We start from the raw sequence: 25,585 nt of genomic DNA, 5'->3' as shown, positions 1-25,585 counted from the left end.
AGACCCACTCACCGCTTAGCTCCATTGAATGGAGCTAAATTGTGCATGGATGTCCACCGTGGAGGCTGTCCGCACACCGCTCCAGTAAGGAACATGTCCTTTTGTCCCTTCTTGGTGTGGTCGCGGCTTTAAAACATCGGGCTGCGAAGTGCAGAGCTGCCTTCCATTGAAAACGATGGGAGGCAGACACCATGTGGCCACCAGAGGGATTTTGTTGCAGTGTGTGCTCCAGAATTCCTCTGTCAAATTCAAACATGTGAATGCCCCCTTAATATAATTGTGCTGTTTTTCATGAATGTAACCAATGAAAACTGATCTACATAATTATTTCATTTAAAGGAGTATTAGTGCTGTCATGGTATCCCCCTGGCACAGCAGATGAAAATGGGGAAGCAGTGGAAAACCTGGTACCATTGGTCCTGGATTCTGCCCACAGATATGAAATAAAGGTAACAGAAATGCTGTGTTCTTAAACTGACCTTTATACAATAACTGTTGTGTTTCCGTTCCGTTTTTCCGTATTGCATATACAGTATACAGTAATTACATAGAAAAAATTGGGCTGGGCATAACATTTTCAATAGATGGTTCCGCAAAAACGGATGCGGAAGACATACGGATGCATTTCCGTATGTGTTCCGTTTTTTTTGCGGACCCATTGAAATGAATGGTTCCGTATACGGAACGCAAAAAACGGCACACAAAACGAAAAAAAAACGGTAGTGTGAAAGAGGCCTTAATTGTATGCATGTATCATTTGTTTTTGGAGTATGTTTAAAAAAAATGGGCTACAAGTGGAGTGAAGAGTGGTAAGAACAAGCTGTGTCCTGTTTGGTATATTAGCTGTATACATGTACGTGTTAGATTTCTGTTTATTCTTTTAAGTTATTTTTTCAATTTTAAACTCTGATCTGCTATCATAAACTCAATAATTGATGGTTAAAGAGGATCTGTCACCAGATTTCACAATGCAAACTGCATACATTATTAAAGGGAATCTGTCACCAGCAACCACCCTGTCACGCTTAAGAGGGAAGGTGGAAAAGGGAATCAGACCTGAGAACTAGGGAAGGAAGATGGACACCTCCTAGTAAAACCCTAACCAAAATCCTGACTATCAGTATGAACAGACCCCACAGGTGGGTGTGTTCATACGCAGGAATACCTAGAGTCCTATCTAGCCCTATAGGTCCCTGGTACAAACAGCAGGGACGAGACTACCTGTTCCTCCAAAAGGAAGGACAAACAGGAGTCTCCTACAGGCCTAATACAAACAATAGGGAAATGCAACACACAGAACCCAAACAAAATACAAAAGGGAAAAGAAAGACTTAACTTCAAAGGGGCTATGGAAACACCAGGAACTCCGCCGAGATTCACACACCAGCAATCCACAACTGAAACTGAAGCTTTAAACCGCACAGCATTGTGGGACAAGCAACAATGAATAAGGAAGGTTAAATGACCACATTAGCAACACCTGAGGCAAGGGGTGTGGCCATACCAGAAACAACACAGACGCCTATTGATCTACAGGGAAAACCTGTCAGCTCAAACCACGTGTCACCAAGTCTCACCGATCTCCTGCCACTTGTCGTGGGAACGTCCGTGACACACTCTGTCAACAGCGACCTCTCTATCCAACGGTTTGCATAGCTGTAGTTCACCTGATTAAAACTCTGTTTATTTTCTTGATACGAGGCTTCTTTCCAGAGTTATGATACTTTTTCTTGATATGCAAATTAGGCTTTTGGTGCAATAGGGGTATCACCATTGCTCTTGTTGCACCCAAGTTTCACTCATTCCTGTGGTCAGGCCCTCCCTTGCTGCTTTGCCACTGTAAACTTGTCCTATTAATCAAAGCAGCCAGGGAGGGGCTGGCCCCAGAAAAGAGTGGAATTTGGGTTCAACAAGAGCAACGATGACATCCTCATTGCACCAAAGATATTCTATATTAAGAAAAAGTATCATAATTAGGGAACTTCTGATCAACAAAACAGTTTTTAGTTTCAAAGGTTATTTATTGAGGTTTTAGGACAGTACAGCTAATGATGTCACATAGGAATCATCAAGGTGTACAATAAAAGATACAAAACAAGTACATGAAGAAATAACGGGGTTCAGTATTTATGCAAGTCACCAGACAAGGCTAGTATATGTAGATGTTAAGATGGCACAAAGAAAAGGAAGCAAGCTATAAGGTAATACAATAGCAAAGATCAGTAGAATGGGATGAGGACAACCAGGGCTCCCAGATCTTCTCAAAGGCCACAAAGGTATCTGTACAGATGGCATTAAGCCTTTCGTAAAGAAGTATCCTATTGACTCTGTCCAGTACTGCCTGAAAACTAAGTGAAGTCAACCGACATTTGAAAGCTACATGGATTCTAGTATATACTGTGATAGCTTAAATTTGGCATAAGTTAACCAAGAAGGTTTGTCCCCCAGGAGACTTAAGGGCAGAGACTTAGGATAGAGGCATCCCAACACTGAGGATAATGGAGTGCATATTCGGCTCCAGAATCTCACAATTGGACAATGTGAAACATTGTGCCCTCCTCATCACATCCACGGAAGCACCGTGAAGAGACCTCAGGGTATATGCGGTGTAGTCTAGTTGGGACCATGTTGGTCCTATGCAATATCTTTATTGATGTTTCTGCTAGAGTGGTCTGCCAAGATCCCTTAGTGAGAGTCTGGTACCACCTAGAAGCTGAATATTCTACCTCCAAGTCCTCCTCCCATGCTTTCATATATGGTAGTTTAGATCCTTCCGTTACACCATTAAGTGTCCCATATATCCTAGATAATAGACCTTGTTTGTATAAAGAATAAGTTACAGAGCGTTCAAATGGTGTGAAATCAAAAGAGCCATTAGACGTCTGAAGGGAGTGTAAAAAGAGAAGATCTGGTTAGCATTAAACATTTCCCTCGTGGGGAGGTCATATCTGTCCTTAGGGTCCATTCACACGTCCGTAGTGTATTGCGGATCCGCAATACAACCGGCCGGCACCCCCATAGTACTGCCTATTCTTGTTCACAATTGCGGACAAGAATAGGACATGTTCTATTTTTTTCCGGAGCCGCGGACCAGAAGATCGGGGGCGTGCTCCGAAAATGCAGATGCGGACAACACACTGTGTGCTGTCCGCATCCATTCCTGCCCCATAGAGAATGATTGGGTCCGCACTCGTTCCGCAATTTGCGGAACAGATGCTGACCCATTCTGCAGATGTGTAAATGGACCTTTAAAGTCAGCTAGCGAACTTAGTTTACCTCGGACCAAAAACTTGTGTAAAGAGCAAAGCTTATTGGATCTCCACCAATTAAATGTGTGAGCCTGCAGCCCCGGTGGGAACGCAGGGTTTTCCAAAATATATTCTAACGGGTAGTTTTTGGACTGTAGGGATAATTTAAATCTAGCCGACCTAGAGTAGTGAGACAAGCGGGACCTTGTGCGTATAGTAGTCGGTAACGGGGGGTTAGAGCAAACCAGGGAGATCCACAGCGGGTGCTCTTTAGGTTCAAGGTGAGTCAGGAACAATTGCACTAGCCTGGCTGCTTTTTAATATTTAAGGAAGTCCGGAACTGAGAGGCCCCCTGGGACTTTTTGCGACACATTGTTTGCCTAGCTATACGTAGACGTTTATCTGCCCATATAAACTTCAGTTTGTAGAGCTTTTAGATCAGAGCAAGGTACTGGTACAGGGAGAGTTCTGAATAAATATAGCAGTCTGGGGAGGACCACCATTCTGACAATATGAATCCTACCTACCCAGGATACTGGGAGGGATCTCCAGGCTTTAAGGTCCTCTATAATTTTGCGATACAGGGGAGGGTAATTAGTTTTGTATACCCTTTCCAACTTGTTAGGTAAAGATATTCCCAGATACTGAATGAAATTATGTCTGAGTTGAAAAGGGAACTTTTGTGATAGGAGGGATGTAGTCTGGGGTGACAAGTTGCAAAGAAGAAGCTCGGATTTGGTATAATAAATAGAAAGCCCTGAGACCGTGGAGATCTGATGTGGATTGCCATGGGTTCCATAGCAAGGGCAAATAAGGCGGGTGATAGGGGGCATCCCTGATGTGTACCCCTCTGAATCAGGATAGGTGAGAAGTGAGTAGCAGGAAGTTTTAAATAGGCTTCAGGAGTACAGCAAAGTACTGAATGGCTTGAAGAAAGGGGCCCCTAATGCCCATAGCTCTCATAACCTTGGAGAGATAATCCTAATCCAAGGTATCAAAGGCTTTATCAATGTCAAGAGCCAAGATGGCCTAGGGGGTATGGGTCCTATTAAGGCTGGGTTCACACGAGCGTGTCCGGATTAGTTCCGGATGCGTCCCGGTGTGTTGCGGCAAACCCGCGCGAGTAGGAATGCAATTGCAGTCAGTTTTGACTGCGATTGCGTTCCGATGTTCAGTTTTTATCGCGCGGGTGCAATGCGTTTTGCACGCGCGTGATAAAAAACAGACTGTGGTACCCAGACCCGAACTTCTTCACAGAAGTTCAGGTTTGGGTTCGGTGTTGTGTAGATGTAATTATTTTCCCTTATAACATGGTTATAAGGGAAAATAATAGCATTCTGATGACAGAATGCATAGTAGGTGATCAGTTGAGGGTTAAAAAAAATAAAAAAATTAACTCACCTTCTCCGTTTGTTCGCGTAGTTCTCCCGGTCTTCAGTTCTTTAAAAAGATGAACTATGGGCTAAAGGACCTTTGGTGACGTCAGATCACATGCTCCAATCACAGGGTCCATCACCACGGTGATGGACCATGTGATTGGAGCATGTGATCTGACGTCATCAAAGGTCCTTTAGCCCATAGTTCATCTTTTTAAAGAACTGAAGACCGGGAGAACTACGCGAACAAACGGAGAAGGTGAGTTAATTTTTTTATTTTTTTTAACCCTCAACTGATCACCTACTATGCATTCTGTCATCAGAATGCTATTATTTTCCCTTATAACCATGTTATAAGGGAAAATAATACAGTGTATAGACAGTCACCTAGCAACCGTGCGTGAAAATCGCACCGCATCCGCACTTGCTTGCGGATGCATGCGATTTTCACGCAACCCCATTCACTTCTATGGGGCCTGCGTTGCGTGAAAAACGCAGAATATAGAGCATGCTGCGATTTTCACGCAACGCATAAGTGATGCGTGAAAATCATCGCTCATCTGAACAGCCCCATTGAAATGAATGGGTCCAGATTCAGTGCGGGTGCAATGCGTTCACCTACCGCATTGCACCCGCGCGGAAATCTCGCCCGTGTGAACGCAGCCTTAGTCTCATGGATTATATTCAGGATTTTTCTGATGTTATCTGGGTCGTCTCTGCCTGGGATAAATCCCACCTGGTCTCTGTGTATAATGTCTGGTAGCAATTTGTTAAGGCGACGAGCCAAAATTGAAGTTAAATTTTATTGTCTTGGTTGAGGATGGAGATGGGACTTTAATTGAAGGGCAACAAAGGGTCCTTATTTGGTTTAGGTATTACAGTAATCCTAGCAGAAAGGACTTCCGAGGGAGGTGTGACACCCTGTAGAAGATAATTACAATATTGGGCAATATGTGGGGTTAAGAAAGGGGAATTTTTTTGGTTTTGTAATAAAGTGCAGATAACCCATCTGTTCCCGGGGCTTTACCCAACTTCAAAGTTTTGATGGTGTATGTCACCTCCTCTGCGGTAATTTCTCCACAGAGGCCGGCCAGCGCATCAGGGGAAACCTGAGGGAGAGGGATTTATGTTAGGAAGTCATCCTCCACGATGCCACTCCCACAAGTCTGCCCCGAATAAAAGCTTTATAAGTAAGCCATAATAACATAGGATTGACCTCAGGTGTAGCGTTCTCAGTGAAGAAGGTTTGCAGCTATGCTTGGAGTTGATCATATATTGCTGGGCGGGTTAGAAGAGACTCATTCAATCTCCATGAATACGGAGCATGACTAGGGCCAGTGAAGGCGAACTCTGCCAAAGCCACATCATGATCAGACCAAGATGATACAATATGCCTAGAGTATAATAAATAGGGCAGGCTAGATGTAGAAGTAAGGATCATATCAATACGGGTATATACCTGGTGTGCCGGGGAGTAATAGGTATAACTCCTTTGTGAACCATTGTGATCTCTCCATGTATTAGCTAGGGAGAGAGATTCAAGCACTCAACGTATTTGGGCCGAATGAGAGATCGGGCGGGGATGATGGTGGGGAGAGGAATGGTCTAAAATAGGATTGAGGACAAAATTTAAGTCCCCACACCACCGAAGGCTATGGTAAGTGAGGGATTCAATAATCTGCCCCACTCCGGGGTCTTCAGTTGGGGCATATACATTAACTATACATAAAATATCATCCCTATAAGTGCCCACCAAAATCACATATCGACCTTCGGGGTCAATAATAGTTTGAGATACAGCAAATGGGAATGAGTTTTTAAGCATAGTGATCACTCCCCTACTTTTAGAACGATATGTGGAAGAGAAGAATCTAGTGTATTGAGGGTGTATATATTTTGGGTGAGAGGTGGGAGTGAAGTGCGACTGTTGCAGGCAGAGGACGTCGGGCGCATGTTTTAGGTAAGTGGAAAAAGACATTTTACGTTTCTGTGGGGAGTTAAATTCCCTTACATTATTAGTGAGGATTTTGTACATAGTATATTGATATATAAAGGAGCTTGGATGTGGAGGGGCGCCCGCCGACATCTCCCACAAGAGCCCACCTGTAGCCAACCCCCCCATCCGTGACCTGTGATTATGTAAAGTAACATACAGAATGTACCCCTGGTTTACAGTAGAACAATAAAACATTAACATAAGGAGCATAAACACTAAACAATTAGGTAAGCAGCTATGCCTATCTAGGCCAGAAATAAGGAGTGTGCCCAATGAAGGGAGTCCAGGAGCATCACCAGCCACCCAAACCCCCACCAGATGGCCTCAGAGTAAAGAGAAACATGAAAGTCCATCACGCCGAATCCCTGTATAGGAATAAGTTAGAAAGAGGAAAAGAAAAAAGTGGGCAGGTCCCATGATGTAGAAGGAAAAGGTAGAGACTTGCGTCAGGCCATGTAGGCTTAGTCCGCTCTTCATCCTTGTAGGCTTGGTGGAGTGTGCGATGATCTTCAAGGGTCACCGCTCAGGAAACAGGAGAACGGGATGTCGAAGAGGTGGTAACTGGTACTTTGGTCCAGACTCTGGCTGGGCGCTGAGGTTTAGGCGGTGCTGTAGATGGAGGTGGGTGCTCCAGTGGGATTCCCGTACGCTGAAGTACTTTGCATCCCGCCGATGGAGAGTGCACAGTATGGGTGCGAGAGTTCAGTTGAAAGGTGAGGGCAAAAGGGAACCCCCACCTGTAGCGCACTTGTGCCTTTTGCAGGGCCTGTGTCACCGGTCTCATCTCCCTGTGTCTACGGATCGTTGAGGGAGCCAGATCAGCATAAAGATGGACTGATGATGGAAGACCAGGTAAGTTGGACAAGTTCCGAGCTGCCGATAGGATTTGGTCTCTCACCTCTGGGTAATGGAATTTTAGTACAATGTCTCTGTAGATTCGGGGAGCGGGGTTTACCCAGCGCCCTGTTGACCCTATCCATTCTCAGCTGGCCCGCTTCAGCTTGGGGAATTAGCGCTTCAAATAATGTAAGCAGGGTGGTTGGTAGATCAGAAAAAGTTTCTGGCAGGCCCCTGATCCTCAGATTTCCTCTCTGTGACCTATTTTTTAGGTCTTCTATTTTTAGTTCAAGGGCAGCCAGCTGGACTGCATGGGAGTTTAGATCTTCTCTGTCTGCGTCTATGGCATCTGTCATCTGATATATCATCCGTCCGCCTTTCCAGGTCAGACACTCCTGGATTTGGCGGGAAAATTCTGCCACTGCCTGTGAAAGTTCAGAACGGAACAGTGTGGCTAAATTTTTGTATAGGTCCGCCTGACCTTGTTACGGGGCTGCAGCCTCCGACGGGTGACCACTCTCTGTGAAGGAGGCAGGGCTAGCAGGAGACGCCACTGGGTCCGACATTATGGAGTTCCGGGTGAGTCGGAAAATCATTGAGCAGGCACCTCGGCTAAATGCGCGGGGGGGTCCTGTGACCCCCCATGTCGGCGATCGCCGCAAACCGCAGGTCAATTCAGACCTGCGGTCTGCGGCTTTTCATGTTGCAGGCGGCGGTGCCATCGGGTCCCCATGGGGCTGTAGGGGGGACCCGATGACATGGAAGGCAGCGCGATGCCTTCCTGTGACGTGCCTGTGAGATCCAGCCTCCTGGATCTCACAGGCCGGAAGCTGTATGAGTAATAGAGACTGTATTACTCATACAGCCAATGCATTCCAATACAGAAGTATTGGAATGCATTGTAAAGGATTAGACCCCCAAAAGTTGAAGTCCCAAAGTGGGACAAAAAATAAAGTGAAAAAAATATTTGAAAAAATAAAGTTTTCCCCTAAAAAAATTAAAAGTTTCAAGTAAAAATAAACAAAAACGTAATTTTCCCCGAATAAAGTAAAAAAAATAATAGAAAAAAATAGACATATTAGGTATCGCGCGTGCGTTTCGACCGGCTCTATAAACATATCACATGACCTAACCCCTCAGATGAACACCATAAAAAATAAAAACTGCTAAATAAACAATTTTTTTGTCACCTTACATCACAAAAAGTACAACAGCAAGCGATCAAAAAGGCGTACGCCCACCAAAATAGTACCAATCTAACCGTCACCTCATCCCGCAAAAAATGAGCCCCTACCTGAGACAATTGCCCAAAAAATAAAAAAAAACTGACACTAAAGCATAATTTTTTTTGTTTTAAAAAAGCTGTTATTGTGTAAAACTTACCTAATATGTATACTTTTTTTTTATTTATGTATCGCTGCCAAAAAATAAAAAAAAAACTATGGCTCAGAATATGGAGACACTAAAGCATCATTTGTTTTGTTTTAAAAAAGCTGTTATTGTGTAAAACTTACATAAATAAAAAAAAGTATACATGTTAGGTATCGCTGCGTCTGTATCGACAGGCTCTATAAAAATATCACATGACCGAACACCGTAAAAAATACGTAATAGCAAGCGATCAAAAAGTCATATGCACCCCAAAATAGTGCCAATCAAACAGTCATCTCATCCCGCAAAAATCATACCCTACCCAAGAAAATCGCACAAAAACTGAAAAAACTATGGATCTCAGACTATGGAAACACTAAAACATGATTATTTTTTTTTGTTTCAAAAATGAAATCATTGTGTAAGACTTACATAAATAAAAAACAAGTATACATATTAGGTATCGCCGCGTCCGTAATAAGTTACTCTATAAAAATATCACATGACCTAACCCCTCAGGTGAACACCTTCTAAAAATAAAAACGGTGTAAAAAAAAGCCATTTTTTGTCATCTTACATCACAAAAAGTGTAATAGCAAGCGATCAAAATGTCAAATGCACCCCAAAATAGTGCCAATCAAACCGTCATCTCATCCCGCAAAAAATGAGACCCTACCTAAGATAATCGGCCAAAAACAAAAAAAAAAGAATTATGGTTCTTAGACTATGGAGACACTAAAACATGATTTTTTTTGTTTCAAAAATGAAATCATTGTGTAAAACTTACATAAATAAAAAAATTGTATACATATTAGGTATCGCCGCGTCCGTGACAACCTGCTCTATAAAAATACCACATGATCTAACCTCAGATAAATGTTGTAAATAACAAAAAAAAAAAAAACGGTGCCAAAACAGCTATTTCTTGTTACCTTGCCTCACAAAAAGTGTAATATTGAGCAACCAAAAATCATATGTACCCTAAACTAGTACCAACAAAACTTCCACCCTATCCCATAGTTTCTAAAATGGGGTCACTTTTTTGGAGTTTCTACTCTAGGGGTGCATCAGGGGGGCTTCAAATGGGACATGGTGTCAAAAAACCAGTCCAGCAAAATCTGCCTTCCAAAAACCTTATGGCATTCCTTTCCTTCTGCACCCTGTCGTGTGCCCGTACAGCAGTTTACGACCACATATGGGGTGTTTCTGTAAACTACAGAATCAGGGCCATAAATATTGAGTTTTGTTTGGCTGTTAACCCTTGCTTTGTAACTGGAAAAAAATTATTAAAATGGAAAATCTGCCAAAAAAGTGAAATTTTGAAATTGTATCTCTATTTTCCATTAATTCTTGTGGAACAGGTTTGTAAAATCTGTTTTGAATACCTTGAGGGGTGTAGTTTCTTAGATGGGGTCACTTTTATGGAGTTTCTACTCTAGGGGTGCATCAGGGGGGCTTCAAACGGGACATAGTGTAAAAAAAAACAGTCCAGCAAAATCTTCCTTCCAAAAACCGTATGGCATTCCTTTCCTTCTGCGCCCTGCCGTGTGCCCGTACAGCAGTTTACGACCACATATGGGGTGTTTCTGTAAACTGCAGAATCAGGGCCATAAAAATTGAGTTTTGTTTGGCTGTTAACCCTTGCTTTGTAACTGGAAAAAAATTATTAAAATGGAAAATCTGCCAAAAAAGTGAAATTTTGAAATTGTATCTCTATTTTCCATTAATTCTTGTGGAACACCTAAAGGGTTAACAAGGTTTGTAAAATCAGTTTAAATACCTTGAGGGGTGTAGTTTCTAGAATGGGGTCATTTTTGGGTGGTTTCTATTATGTAAGCCTCACAAAGTGACTTCAGACCTGAACTGGTCCTTAAAAAGTTGGTTTTTGAAAATTTCTGAAAAATTTCAAGATTTACTTCTAAACTTCTAAGCCTTGTAACGTCCCCCAAAAATAAAATGTCATTCCCAAAATGATCCAAACAGGAAGTAGACATATGGGGAATGTAAAGTTATAACTATTTTTGTAGAATGGCCTGGATAAGTCAAAGTGTTTTAAAGTTATCAGCACTTAAAGTGACACTGGTCAGATTTGCAAAAAATGGCCTGGTCCTTAAGGTGAAATAAGGCTGTGTCCTTAAGGAGTTAAATAGATCTTTTAGACCTAAGGAGACTGTTGTACTATTAAAATCTATGTCAGAGTGTCATTATAATCCTTTTTGAAAGTTTTCCTGCCTGGTATTAAGTTTAGCATTTTATGAGTCTATCTGCTCATTTTACTATAAGATTGCCTCCTCTAACCCTCCTGAATGTTTGTCTCTAATATACAGTGTTCAGATTTAGGACTTCATTATAAGGTTTCCAGTGGATAACCAGTATGGAGGTGCAGATTACCTATATGTAAGCCCATTGCTCATACAGAAGTGAAATGATCTGTACTTCAGTTTTCTTTCTTTGAATCGCTGCACATAATGAATGATTTTGTGGTGGTAGCACGTATCATGAGCCACTTATGTTTTGCTGCAATTATGCTGCATGTCTGATACAAATCTGTGCAATTTTCACTGAAAAAGTGGGAGCAAAATGATGTTTGAGAACGTGCACATTTTTTAAAACTGTGTGCAATGCCCCCCGAAGGTATTGCTGAAAGCAATATTAATTAAAATGATTACCTGCAATATAATCTCTTTATTTCATCATATAGTGAGTGTTTTAATAACTATATTAGCATTGTTGTAATACATTTTCTTTTCATTACAGGTGGCATTTCATATTCAGCCATACAAAGGACGTGATGACCGAACGCTTCATGAAAATGTTAAATACATCATTGACAAGTAAGTTTTAGATTACCATTATTTGTTGCACTCCTGAAAGCATGTTGACTGCACTTTCAATTAGGGCTCATGCACACAGCTGTTGCCCGGCCATGCCCGTATTGTGGCCCGCAAACTGCAGGTCCGCAACATACCGGCACTGGCCGTGTGCTCACCATATCACGGATGTGAACCCATTCACTTGAATGGGTCTGCAATCCGGAAGGAGCGGTGTGGAACACAGACACGGAAACACTACAGAGTGCTTCCGTGGGGTTTCTCTCCATGCCTCTGCACCGCAAAAAAATAGAGCATGTTCTGTTTTTTTTCAGTGCGGATGGATCACGGACCCATTTAAGTTGAATGCGTCTGTATCCGTCTGCAGCAGCCGCACAGATGATGCCCATGCATTGGGGATCACAATGCACGGAACTGCATGAGCCCTCATACAGTATATTCTTTGTTTGAATGTGCCATCCCCGTTTCCAGTGGCTGAGAACTGGCTAGGCTTTCCTTTACATAGAACAAAGATTCATTGTCACACCCTCAACCACACCCAACCCCCTTCTGTCCCTGCACACAGACCTAGAACATTTTAGGGAAGGTAATCCAAACGTAAACTAAAATAAAGCTTTATAGAGGAAAGACACCAGTTACGATTTAAAATGGCAGTAACACTTTAAGCGGTTGTTCTGGAAAAACAAACAGGGTGAGTAAGTGGGCCATGACAGAACCCAGCCCTCAGTCTTGGCTCTTAACAAAGGTTGTATTGCTGTATGCGCTTGCACATGCTCCAGGACTGAGGATGGATTCCGTCACCACCCACTGACCTGTCCAAAGTGTTGGTTCTCTTCCACCTTTGCCATTTTCCCAAACAGTTGGTGTAGTGAGGTGGTGTGGCCAGCAGCCCCACCACATTTATCTTCTTTTACGCCTGTTTTCTGGGGTAGAGGAAGACTAAAATCTGGTCAACCAGGGGCTGGAGTAGATTTAATTTCAGAAAGCAGAGACTTCTAAAGGCTGTGCCTAATTTATAAGGAAGCATATGCCTCATCATATATTAGACTCAGCCTCCAGCAGTGCAGGAGGTTATCCTAGACCGGCGTAAAACACCAGTTTATAATAAATCAGGCTCATAGTCTCTTCCTCATAGTCTCATAGACATGACGTTGGTGAAACTGCTGTGTGGTGCAGTGGAGAGGGTCACATTATCTGAATTTGGATCTTGAGATACAGGAATCAAAGGTGAATGAAGCAAAGTAGAAAATAAAAGCGGTGGGTAAAGTGGGTTTTATGGCCCTAAGCTAGTTTTTCCTGGACAACCCTTTTAAGTAGTGTTGGTATGCCACATATACATACACATAAATAATACTACTGTACAGTATACATAAATAGCACAACTGTAGTGTAGACATAAATTGCAATGACATATTGTACACACTAATTGTTACATGAAATATACATACACACTTTACATAAAAACACACATATATACACATTGCACATTACGTAGCACATTTATACACATTACACACATATACAGTGGATATAAAAAGCCTATTAAAATGTCAGGTTTCTGTGATGTAAAAAAATGAGACAAAGATAAATAATTTCAGAACTTTTTCCACCTTTAATGTGACCTATAAACTGTACCATTCAATTGAAAAACAAACTGAAATATTTTAGGTGGAGGGAAGAAAGAATATAAAAATAAAATAATATGGTTGCATAAGTGTGCACACCCTTAAACGAATACTTTGTTGAAGCACCTTTTGATTTTATTACAGCGCTCAGTCTTTGTGGGTATGAGTCTATCAGCATGGCACATTTTGACTTGGCAAGATTTGCCCACTCTTCTTTGCAAAAACACTCCAAATCTGTCAGATTGCGAGGGCATCTCCTGTGCACAGCCCTCTTCAGATCACCCCACAGATCGGATTCAGGTCTGATACCTTTTAACAATGAGATCCCTCTGATGCTTTGGAAGCTCTCTGTGGACCATGGCTTTTGCTGTGGGATGCGACTAAGAATTTTTCAGGAAAGACCAACCAGAGCAGCTGAACATTATTTGGGGTTATTCAGAGGCACTTTAAATGATGGCAGGGGTATGCTGACTACTATTTAACATGATTTTGAATGCAATTGCTTAATTCTGAACACAGCTACATCCCCAGTTATAAGAGGGTGTGCACACTTATGCAACCACATTCTGTTAGTTTTTGTTTTGTTTTCTTCCCTCCACCTAAAATATTTCAGTTTGTTTTTCAATTGAGTTGTACAGTTTATAGGTCACATTAAAGGTGGAAATAGTTTTGAAATGATTTATCTTTGTCTCATTTATTTACCTGACATTTTAACAGTGGTGTAGACTTTTTATATCCACTGTATAGATAGATAGATATAAAACAAACATACACAAATATTTCTACTCACATTACACACGCATATATGCAGAGAGCTGTCTTATCCAAGCATAGCCATGGAGATGAAGCCTTGGTGAGTAGATCACAAAGCCTGTTGTGCTCTTCCTGAATTGCTCACTGTACTCCTCCTTTTGGTTCTGACAAATTAATACAGACAATTCTATCACAACCGGTGAATGGCTCTGTGATGTAACGGAAAGAGTTAGTTCTCTTTCATAAAACTTTTGCCAGAAGTTTTGATTAGTAAGATTCTGGGGGCTGAGATCCCCAACATATTGCTGAAACGAAGGGGCAAAAGAGCACCTTGCCCATTTGTCTCCTTGGAGAGGCACGGTTAGCTGAAGACAGGCTCATAGACTTATTTTCCCCCTTCATTTCAGCTATCATTGGGGATCTCGGCACCCAAACCCTCGTTGTTTAAAACCTCTGCAATACAAGCAGAGTGAAATGGAAGGCAGGATCTCGTTGAGTCGTGCAAATGAGAAGGAAACCATAGAAACACCACATTCTGCAGCCCTCCATATCCCTTCCTAATGACAAGTGCCTTGGCAGCCCCCCTCTCACCAGCTAAGCACCTGCATTATGGTGGGGGATGTGTCACCCAGGTCAGAAGGGCTTATGTTTGTTTTTCCCATATTCCTTCTCCCTGCTTCCATGACCCTTGAGCCAATACTTCATCTCCTTGCTTGCTAACATTGCATTTACAATAAAGCAGATCAGAAGTGATTGAAATCAGTGTTAGCCATAGCCAGATAGAATAACTGCTTTTGTGTTGGTTTACATCTGATAAAGTCCATATTTTGATGATCCTGTGGCACATGCCTGACAGCCTTCACAACACATGATGTTCAAGCTGAAGAGCATAATTACATGACTGGGCATCTGTACTATCTCATCATGTGTAACACTACTGTTGGATATCCCCTTGTATGTTTTTTTCTTATGTAATATTCCTCTCTCTCACTTTAGTTTTGGATCCCATGCAGCATTTTACAGATATAAAACAAGTACTGGTAAAAGCCTTCCTTTCTTCTACATTTATGACTCCTATCTAACACCACCTGAGTCTTGGGCAAACCTGCTGACCGTGACTGGCTCACATTCTATTCGAAACACCCCTTATGATGCAGTGTTTATTGGCCTGTTGGTAGAAGAAGGACACAAGCATGATATCCTTACAGCTGGTTATGATGGCATTTACACCTACTTTGCCTCCAATGGTTTCTCATTTGGTTCCTCACACCAAAACTGGAAAACTATCAAAAGCTTTTGTGATACCAACAATCTCATGTTTGTACCAAGTGTTGGTCCTGGTTACATAGACACGAGCATCAGACCATGGAACAATCACAACACCAGGAATAGAGTTAACGGAAAGTATTATGAAACAGCTTTTCAAGCTGCCCTCACTGTCCGACCAGAAATAGTTTCTATCACATCTTTTAATGAGTGGCATGAGGGTACTCAGATTGAAATAGCTGTTCCAAAGAAAACCGCCACACGTCTCTATTTAGATTATTTGCCACACCAGCCTGATCTGTACCTTATTCTTACAAGGAAATGGGCAGAACATTTTAACAAGGAGAAGGAACAATGGCTTATGTGAGCTCAAGAATCAACATTTCTGGCCTGGATGAAGTTAAAACAATTGTTTGGACCTTCTCTAGACAAACCTGTCAGACTCTCATGATGTACCAGAGTTGTGCTGCTCACCATACTTTGATGAAGCATGCATCTACGACTGGCACTTGCTGGAAGAAATATTAGTGGGCAGCTTGAAAACAAAGCGGGGTGTGTGTGAAATTGTATGATGGAAAGTTTACAATAAATAAACTTGTGAGGGAAATTTATAAGGCTCTACAAGACTGAATGTTGGCTTAATCTTGTAGCAGATGTTCCATTCATAGCATGACACAGTGCCCATCACAATCAATGGGCTGTCTAACAGAGGGAGAGGTGCACCTTGTAGCTGTTTAGTGTGGTTGAAGGGGTTCAAAATTGATTGCTTATCCTTAGAGTAGACCATTAATCAGATCAGTGGGGGTCCAACTTATGAAATCCCTGCTGATCAGCCAATTGAAAAGGCTGTGGTGCTCCAGTGAGCACTGTGTCCCTTTCATTGTTTACTAGACACAGTTCTGTATTCTTGAGTATTGGCTGTGCCTGGTATTGCAGCTCATTCATATTCAGTTAAATGGAGTTGAGCTCCAATACCAGACACAGCTGCTGCTGAAGGTACACAGCAGTGCCTGGTAAAAAGGGCGGAGCGCTCAGCCTTTTCAGTTAGTCGATCGTCAGGGGTTACGAAAGTAGGATCCCTCCACCGATCAGATATTGAAGGCCTATCCAAAGGAAACACCTCTTTCACAATTTACTAAAGCGACACGGATCCCATACCATCACATTTTGACATTCATTAACTCCTTTGACATTGTTCCCCAAGATGCAAAACCAGGACTATCTTGTTGAGGTTGTCCCATCTGGGATTTATTGATAGCATATTGATAAGATTTGCCATCAATGTCAAATAAGTGCAAGACTTACCCCTGGGACCCGCTACTATCTCCAGAACGGGGCCCCTCAAAGTGAACAGAGAGCAGTTATGAAAATAGACGAGCACCGACTCAGCTATTTCTGGCAGTCCCATCGTGGTCAATGGAGAGGCGGCTGAGCTTGCGTAGTACGCTCTTCATTCACCGCTAAGGAACTTCTGAAAACAGATGAGCGCGCTAAATAGCAATGATGGAGAGCACTCTGAACAGCCTTTCCTATATGACTGTGCATACAGAGATAGCTGTCAGTCACTGATAGGGGCGCCTCCTTGACTTCAAAGCCAAAAATCAACAGGAATTTAACCCCTACATGTACGGCGGATGTCCGGTCTTTAACCACCTCCGGACCGCCTAACGCAGATTCGCGTTCCGGAGGTGGCAGCGCTGCGCACAGTCACGCATATACGCGTCATCTCGCGAGACGCGAGATTTCGCTCCAAGCCGGCCCGCGCATGCGCATCGCGGGCCGGCAAAAGTTAAAGAACAAGTTCGTCACCAGCCTGCCAGCAACGATCATTGGCTGGCAGGCTGGCGATTTTTAAAAAATCCAATCACAAGCCATATAACAGATCATATTAGTAAATATGATCTGTTATATGGCTTCTCTGCTCCTCTGCTGGTCCTTTTCGTCGGTTGGATCCAGCAGAGAAGCAGACATCACTGTGAGTACACCAAACACTTCACTGTAGCCCCTGATCACCCCCCTGCACCCCAATTAACCCTTTGATCGCCCCTGTCAATCACCAGTGAAAGGAAAAAAAGTGATCAGTGTAAACTGTCACTTTTTTTTTTCCACTAGTATTGGCTGTTAGGTTTTAGGGATAGTTTAGGCCCCTTGGTTAGGTAGTTAGCGTCAGTTAGCGCCCACCCCACCGCACCGCAGTCACTTTTATTCGCTGAATAGCGTATCGCTAATCAGCATTTGTACTTTTATAGTATCTGTAAGTGATCAAAACTGATCACGGTCAGATCTATAATAGTATTAGTGTCACTTTAGTTCGCCCTCCACCCAAAACGCAGTGTTTGCCCGATCAGGCCTGATCGGTCGCCCACACGTGCGTTCACCCACGCCCGCCCCACCGCAGTGACAAAAAATATATATTTTTTTGATCACTGCACATTCATTTTACACGCACTGCGGCGATAAAAAAATCAGTTTTGATATTTTTTATCAACCGCAGCGGCCTCCGGTACTTCGCTAGCCTCCCCTTTGTAAGACAGGTTTGCTTTTTTTCTTGGGTAGTCTCAGGGAATACCCCTAAATTTAGTAGTCCAAAATGTCAAACAGGGGGTATTCTTCTGAAGAGGCCTACAGGATTCTGACCCAGTCGGATGAGGAGTGGGAACCCTCATCTGACGAATCTAGCGGGTCAGAATATGAACCTGTGGAAAGCAGTGGCTCTCTGACCCAAAGTTCGGACGAGGAGGTGGAGGTCCCTGATAGCACCAGGCGTACCAGGCCCCGTGTCGCTAGACCACAGGTTACGCAGGATCCGCTTCAAGAGCAGCAGAGTGGGGCTGTCGCTGCCGGATCACGTGGTGAGGCATACACCAGCAGCGCAGCCCTCCCTGGACCTAGTACCAGCACTGCCGTACAACATGGTGACGTAGCGAGCACCAGAAGGGCAGTTGAAGCTGGTACGGTGGCACGTGCACTAGTTACCCCGTCGCAGCCACCGCACAGACAGGCCCGTAGACCCCCTAGAGTCCCTGAGGTGCTGGCAAACCCTGATTGGCAGTCACCAACTTCAGCCGCACCTGTAGTTCCCCCTTTCACTGCCCAGTCTGGAGTTCGGGTTGAGACGGCTCAAATCGGTTCGGCCCTGGGATTTTTTGAGCTGTTCTTGACTGCGGAGCTCTTGGACTTAGTCGTGGCAGAGACCAACCAGTATGCCACACAATTTATATCCGCCAACCCGGGAAGCTTTTATGCCCAGCCTTTCCGGTGGAAACCAGTCCAAGTTTCCGAAATTAAAAATTTTTTGGGCCTTCTCCTCAACATGGGCCTGACAAAAAAGCATGAATTGCGGTCATATTGGTCAACGCACCCAATTCATCACATGCCCATGTTCTCTGCTGCTATGTCCAGGGCACGATTTGAGGCCATCCTCCGTTTCCTGCATTTTAGCGACAACACCACCTCCCGTCCCAGAGGCCACCCAGCTTTTGACCGGCTCCACAAAATTCGGCCCCTCATAGACCATTTCAACCAGAAATTTGCAGATTTGTATACCCCCGAGCAAAACATCTGCGTAGACGAGTCCCTAATACATTTTACCGGGCGCCTTGGCTTCAAACAGTACATCCCAAGCAAGCGTGCCCGGTATGGGGTCAAATTGTATAAGCTCTGTGAAAGGGCCACAGGCTATACCCACAAATTTCGTGTCTATGAGGGAAAAGATCAGACCCTGGAGCCGGTCGGTTGCCCTGACTACCTGGGGAGCAGTGGGAAGACAGTCTGGGACTTGGTGTCACCCTTATTCGGCAAGGGGTACCATCTTTATGTGGACAATTTTTACACAAGTGTGGCCCTCTTTAGGCATTTGTTTCTAGAACGGATTTGCGCCTGTGGCACCGCGCGAACTAGTCGCGTGGGCTTCCCCCAACGGCTTGTAACCACCCGTCTTGCAAGGGGGGAGAGGGCTGCCTTGTGTAACGAAGAACTGCTCGCGGTGAAATGGAGAGACAAGCGTGACATTTACATGCTCTCCTCCATTCACGCAGACACGACAATCCAAATTGAGCGAGCAACCCGTGTCATTGAAAAGCCCCTCTGTGTCCACGACTATAATGCGCTCATGGGAGGGGTGGACTTCAATGACCAGATGTTGTCTCCGTATTTAGTTTCCCGCAGAACCAGACGCTGGTATAAGAAGGTGTCTGTATATTTAATTCAATTGGCGCTGTACAATAGTTTTGTTCTCTACAGTAAGGCTGGGAGAACACGATCTTTCCTCAAATTCCAGGAAGAGATCATCGAGAACCTCCTTTACCCAGGAGGTTCCGTGGCCCCATCCCCCAGTGTAGTTAGCCGTCTACACGAGCGACATTTCCCCAGTGTCGTTCCTGGTACCTCAACCCAACCGTCACCCCGAAAAAGATGTCGTGTCTGTAGCAGGAGTGGAATAAGGCGTGACACCCGCTATTTCTGTCCTGACTGTGCTGACCACCCTGCCCTATGCTATGGAGAGTGTTTCCGGAAGTACCACACACAGGTACACCTAGCATAGGGATTGCATCTCACAGGACAGGCACACAGGGCTATTAGGGCCCTTTTACTCTCAGCTGCTGCAAACCTCTCCTTTCACCTGGGATAAAGTGCATAACGTACTTCGCCACATCTTTGGGCGATTTGCGCTTTGCACATTGTCCCATGGGGAAGGAAAGGTTTGTTCTATAAAGGTAAAAAAAACTAAACAAAAAAAAAATTACCGGTAAGTAAAAAAGTTAAAAAAGTTTAAAAAAGTTAATATGTTCTGTTCTAAAGTTAATAAAGTTATTGCTTTGCGGCCTGGTTTTTTCTTTTTTGTTTTGTTTTTTTTACCTTCCAGGTGGACCAACCGATCGACCAGCTGCAGCACTGATGTGCATTCGGACAGAAGCATTGCGCTGCTGTCAGATTACACGCAAGTCGGTGTATGCGGCGCTGCAAGACGAGATTTCTCCTCTGCAGTAAAAGATATGTTTGCCGAGGCATATGAGCTGAGGAGGTGGCGGTGTTCATATACTTTGGCAAACACTTTGTATATATAAAAAAAAAAATCCCGGCAATGATTTATTCATCCACATCGATTGATGTGAATGGAGAAATCTGGTTTGCCAGGGCATACGAGCTGAAGTGGGTATGGATGTTGGGCGGAGCTCCTATGTCCTGGCAGACGCCTTTCCCCTCCTTTTTCTTTTTTTGGCAGAGATTTTTTCATCCACATTGATCGATGCGAATGAAGAAATCTGTGCCGTTCATTTTTTTCTTTCAGCCCAGAGGCTGAACGGAAAAAAAAAATCTCATTACCCGTATGCTCAATATAAGGAGAATAGCAGAAACTCCTAATGCTGGGCATACATGTAATGATTGCGGAGACCCTCAAATGCCAGGGCAGTACAAACACCCCACAAATAACACCATTTTGGAAAGAAGACACCCCAAGGTATTCGCTGAGGGGCATATTGAGTCCATGAAAGATTGAAATTTTTGTCCCAAGTTAGCGGAAAGGGAGACTTTGTGAGAACAAAATCCCAAAAATCAATTTCCGCTAACTTGTGCCCAAAAATTTTTTTTTCAATGAACTCGCCATGCCCCTCATTGAATACCTTGGGGTGTCTTCTTTCCAAAATGGGGTCACATGTGGGGTATTTATACTGCCCTGGCATTTTAGGGGCCCCAAAGCGTGAGAAGAAGTCTGGTATCCAAATGTCTAAAAATGCCCTCCTAAAAGGAATTTGGGCCCCTTTGCCCACCTAGGCTGCAAAAAAGTGTCACACATGTGGTATCTCCGTATTCAGCAGAAGTTGGGGAATATGTTTTGGGGTGTCATTTTACATATACCCATGCTGGGTGAGATAAATATCTTGGTCAAATGCCAACTTTGTATAAAAAAAATGGGAAAAGTTGTCTTTTGCCAAGATATTTCTCTCACCCAGCATGGGTATATGTAAAATGACACCCCAAAACACATTCCCCACCTTCTCCTGAGTACGGAGATACCAGATGTGTGACACTTTTTTGCAGCCTAGGTGGGCAAAGGGGCCCACATTCCAAAGAGCACCTTTCAGATTTCACAGGTCATTTACCTACTTACCAGACATTAGGGCCCCTGGAAAATGCCAGGGCAGTATAACTACCCCACAAGTGACCCCATTTTGGAAAGAAGACACCCCAAGGTATTCCGTGAGGGGCATGGCAAGTTCCTAGAATTTTTTATTTTTTGTCACAAGTTAGTGGAAAATGATGATTTTTTTTTTTTTTTTTTTTCATACAAAGTCTCCTATTCCACTAACTTGTGACAAAAAAAAAAAATTTCCATGAACTCACTATGCCCATCAGCGAATACCTTGGGGTCTCTTCTTTCCAAAATGGGGTCACTTGTGGGGTAGTTATACTGCCCTGGCATTCTAGGGGCCCAAATGTGTGGTAAGGAGTTTGAAATCAAATTCTGTAAAAAATGACCTGTGAAATCCGAAAGGTGCTCTTTGGAATATGGGCCCCTTTGCCCACCTATGCTGCAAAAAAGTGTCACACATCTGGTATCTCCGTACTCAGGAGAAGGTGGGGAATGTGTTTTGGGGTGTCATTTTATATATACCCATGCTGGGTGAGAGAAATATCTTGGCAAAAGACAACTTTTCCCATTTTTTTATACAAAGTTGTCATTTGACCAAGATATTTATCTCACCCAGCATGGGTATATGTAAAAAGACACCCCAAAACACATTCCTCAACTTCTCCTGAGTACGGGGATACCAGATGTGTGACACTTTTTTGCAGCCTAGGTGGGCAAAGGGGCCCATATTCCAAAGAGCACCTTTCGGATTTCACAGGTCATTTTTTACTGAATTTGATTTCAAACTCCTTACCACACATTTGGGCCCCTAGAATGCCAGGGCAGTATAACTACCCCACAAGTGACCCCATTTTGGAAAGAAGAGACCCCAAGGTATTCGCTGATGGGCATAGTGAGTTCATGGAAGTTTTTATTTTTTGTCACAAGTTAGTGGAATATGAGACTTTGTATGAAAAAAAAAAAAAAAAAAATCATCATTTTCCACTAACTTGTGACAAAAAATAAAAAATTCTAGGAACTCGCCATGCCCCTCACGGAATACCTTGGGGTGTCTTCTTTCCAAAATGGGGTCACTTGTGGGGTAGTTATACTGCCCTGGCATTCTAGGGGCCCAAATGTGTGGTAAGGAGTTTGAAATCAAATTCTGTAAAAAATGACGAGTGAAATCCGAAAGGTGCTCTTTGGAATATGGGCCCCTTTGCCCACCTAGGCTGCAAAAAAGTGTCACACATCTGGTATCTCCGTACTCAGGAGAAGGTGGGGAATGTGTTTTGGGGTGTCATTTTATATATACCCATGCTGGGTGAGAGAAATATCTCGGCAAAAGACAACTTTTTCCATTTTTTTATACAAAGTTGTCATTTGACCAAGATATTTATCTCACCCAGCATGGGTATATGTAAAAAGACACCCCAAAACACATTCCTCAACTTCTCCTGAGTACGGGGATACCAGATGTGTGACACTTTTTTGCAGCCTAGGTGGGCAAAGGGGCCCATATTCCAAAGAGCACCTTTCGGATTTCACAGGTCATTTTTTACTGAATTTGATTTCAAACTCCTTACCACACATTTGGGCCCCTAGAATGCCAGGGCAGTATAACTACCCCACAAGTGACCCCATTTTGGAAAGAAGAGACCCCAAGGTATTCGCTGATGGGCATAGTGAGTTCATAGAACTTTTTATTTTTTGTCACAAGTTAGTGGAATATGAGACTTTGTAAGAAAAAAAAAAAAAAAAATCATTTTCCGCTAACTTGTGACAAAAAATAAAAAGTTCTATGAACTCACTATGCCCATCAGCGAATACCTTAGGGTGTGTACTTTCAGAAATGGGGTCATTTGTGGGGTGTTTGTACTGTCTGGGCATTGTAGAACCTCAGGAAACATGACAGGTGCTCAGAAAGTCAGAGCTGCTTCAAAAAGCGGAAATTCACATTTTTGTACCATAGTTTGTAAACGCTATAACTTTTACCCAAACCATTTTTTTTTTACCCAAACATTTTTTTTTTATCAAAGACATGTAGAACTATAAATTTAGAGCAAAATTTCTATATGGATGTTGTTTTTTTTTGCAAAATTTTACAACTGAAAGTGAAAAATGTCATTTTTTTGCAAAAAAATCGTTAAATTTCGATTAATAACAAAAAAAGTAAAAATGTCAGCAGCAATGAAATACCACCAAATGAAAGCTCTATTAGTGAGAAGAAAAGGAGGTAAAATTCATTTGGGTGGTAAGTTGCATGACCGAGCAATAAACGGTGAAAGTAGTGTAGGTCAGAAGTGTAAAAAGTGGCCTGGTCTTTCAGGGTGTTTAAGCACTGGGGGCTGAGGTGGTTAAGGATGCCGTCTGCTCTGAAGCGAGCTCCAGAGCTACCGGGTCCCTGCTGTTTCACACAGCAGACACCCGGGCTAATGTCTGCAATCGATAATAATGGCAATCACAGACTTTTAACCCCTCAGATTCTGTGGTCCAATCTGACCATGGCATCTGAAAGGTCGAAAACCCAGAAGCGCACGCTTGCTGGGCAGGAACCCTCCCCTAGGCGGAGATCAGGGAAGGCATTTCATGAAAGTAATGAGCCAGAGCCTGTACTAGGCTTCTATGCTCATTACTTGTATATTGCAATTCAGGCCTGCAGGTGGTAGCACTGAATTCTAATACAGCGATCTATGTATAGGGTAATGGATAAAATGCCATTACTCTATACAAAATGCAGTCTAATGATTGATTGAGGGCCTAAAAAAGTTTAATAAAATATATAAAAATTCAAATAAACCCCTGCTTTTCCAAAAATAAAAATAAACAATAAAAAAAAATAAACATCATGGACATCTCCACGTGCGAAAACCCCTGTGCTATTAAAATATAAAAAAAAGTATTCCATATGGTAACTGGCTTAACGGAAAAGGAAATCAAAATGGCCAATTCGCAATTTTTTCATAATTTCACCTCCCCAATAAATTTGAATAAAAAGTGATCAAAAAGTCATCCACATCTCAAAATGGTATCAATAAAAACTACAGTTTGTTCCGCAAAAAACGAGCCCACAGACGTAGACGTAACTATAAAAAACAGGGGTCAGAATATGGCGATGAAAATAAAAAATTAAAACGTTTTTTTTTTTCAGTATTAAAACACAAGAAAAACCATACAAATATGGTATCACCGTAATTGTACTAACCTGTCGAATGAAGAGCACAAGTCAATTTTACACATAGTGATGTCACGGACGTACCGAGACATATGTACGTCCCCACGACAGTGAGTGGCATGAAATCTTTGAGACTGGAAACATGTGGTTTGATTTGACATGTTTACCTTGTGGATCAATAGGCGTCTGGGTTGTTTCTGGTACTGGCCACACCCTTCAAAGGGTTCTGCAGTTTGTTTAAACTGATGATCTATCCTCTGGATAGATCATCAGCATCTGATCGGCAGGGGTCTGACACCCGGGACCCCCGCCGATCAGCTGTTTAAGAAGGCAGCGGCGCTCCAGGTAACCCAGTTGTCAATTTTCCCATAAACTTTCTAAAATAGAAATGACAGAAAAATAGCACAACATGGAGTCATAAGAAAAGATGCTCCAGAATTGTCATTTCATGTGAAATACAATTATTTACTAAAATAGACACTAAAACAGTCAGAAGTGGTGACATGTCCTCTTGACATCTGAACATGCAGTCAAATAATTTTTTTCACTACATCGGAAGGTGCATAATAATCATTATTAAAGGCCCCATTCACTTGACCGTATGGCCGCCGTGCCCGTGTTGCAGATCTCAAACAGTGGGTCCGCAATACACGGGCACTGGCAATGTGAACAACGTATCACGGTGCCGACCCATTGACTTGAATGGATCCACGATCGGCAACATATGGTAAAAGATAAGACATGGTCTATGAGTCACGGACCTGGAAGCCCACGGAAGCGCTTCCAAGTGTTTGCGTGGGCTTCCAATCCATGCCTCCGCACCGCAAAGGATAGAACATGTCTTACCTTTTGCTGTATGTTGCAAATCGCGGACCCCTTTCAAGTCAATGCGGACCTGCTGTTTGCAACACTGGCATGGCGCCCATATGGTTGTGTGAATTGTGCTTTAGGGCAAGATAGGGGCCTGGAAACCATTAAAAAAGCTTTAAAATGCCAGGTATATGGTATGCATCAGGGCCTAAAAACTGCAGCAG

The 25,585-nt window shown here is 43.1% G+C and overlaps 1 protein-coding gene across 1 annotated transcript in view; it reads left to right on the top strand.

Annotated features, from left to right (window-relative positions):
- MANEAL (mannosidase endo-alpha like) overlaps positions 1-15,850 on the top strand; it is a 48,571-nt gene extending 32,721 nt beyond the window's left edge. The window contains exons 3-5 of the mRNA XM_040424446.1: positions 340-449; positions 11,586-11,662; positions 15,034-15,850. Coding sequence (XP_040280380.1) covers positions 340-449; positions 11,586-11,662; positions 15,034-15,670 — 824 coding nt within the window. The 3' untranslated portion in view covers positions 15,671-15,850. The remainder of the gene's footprint in view (positions 1-339; positions 450-11,585; positions 11,663-15,033) is intronic.
- Positions 15,851-25,585: the final 9,735 nt, after the last annotated feature.

Source organism: Bufo bufo, chromosome 3 (assembly GCF_905171765.1).
Source record: "Bufo bufo chromosome 3, aBufBuf1.1, whole genome shotgun sequence".
Taxonomy (NCBI): Eukaryota; Metazoa; Chordata; class Amphibia; order Anura; family Bufonidae; genus Bufo; species Bufo bufo.
This window is presented reverse-complemented; position numbering and strand designations above follow the sequence as displayed.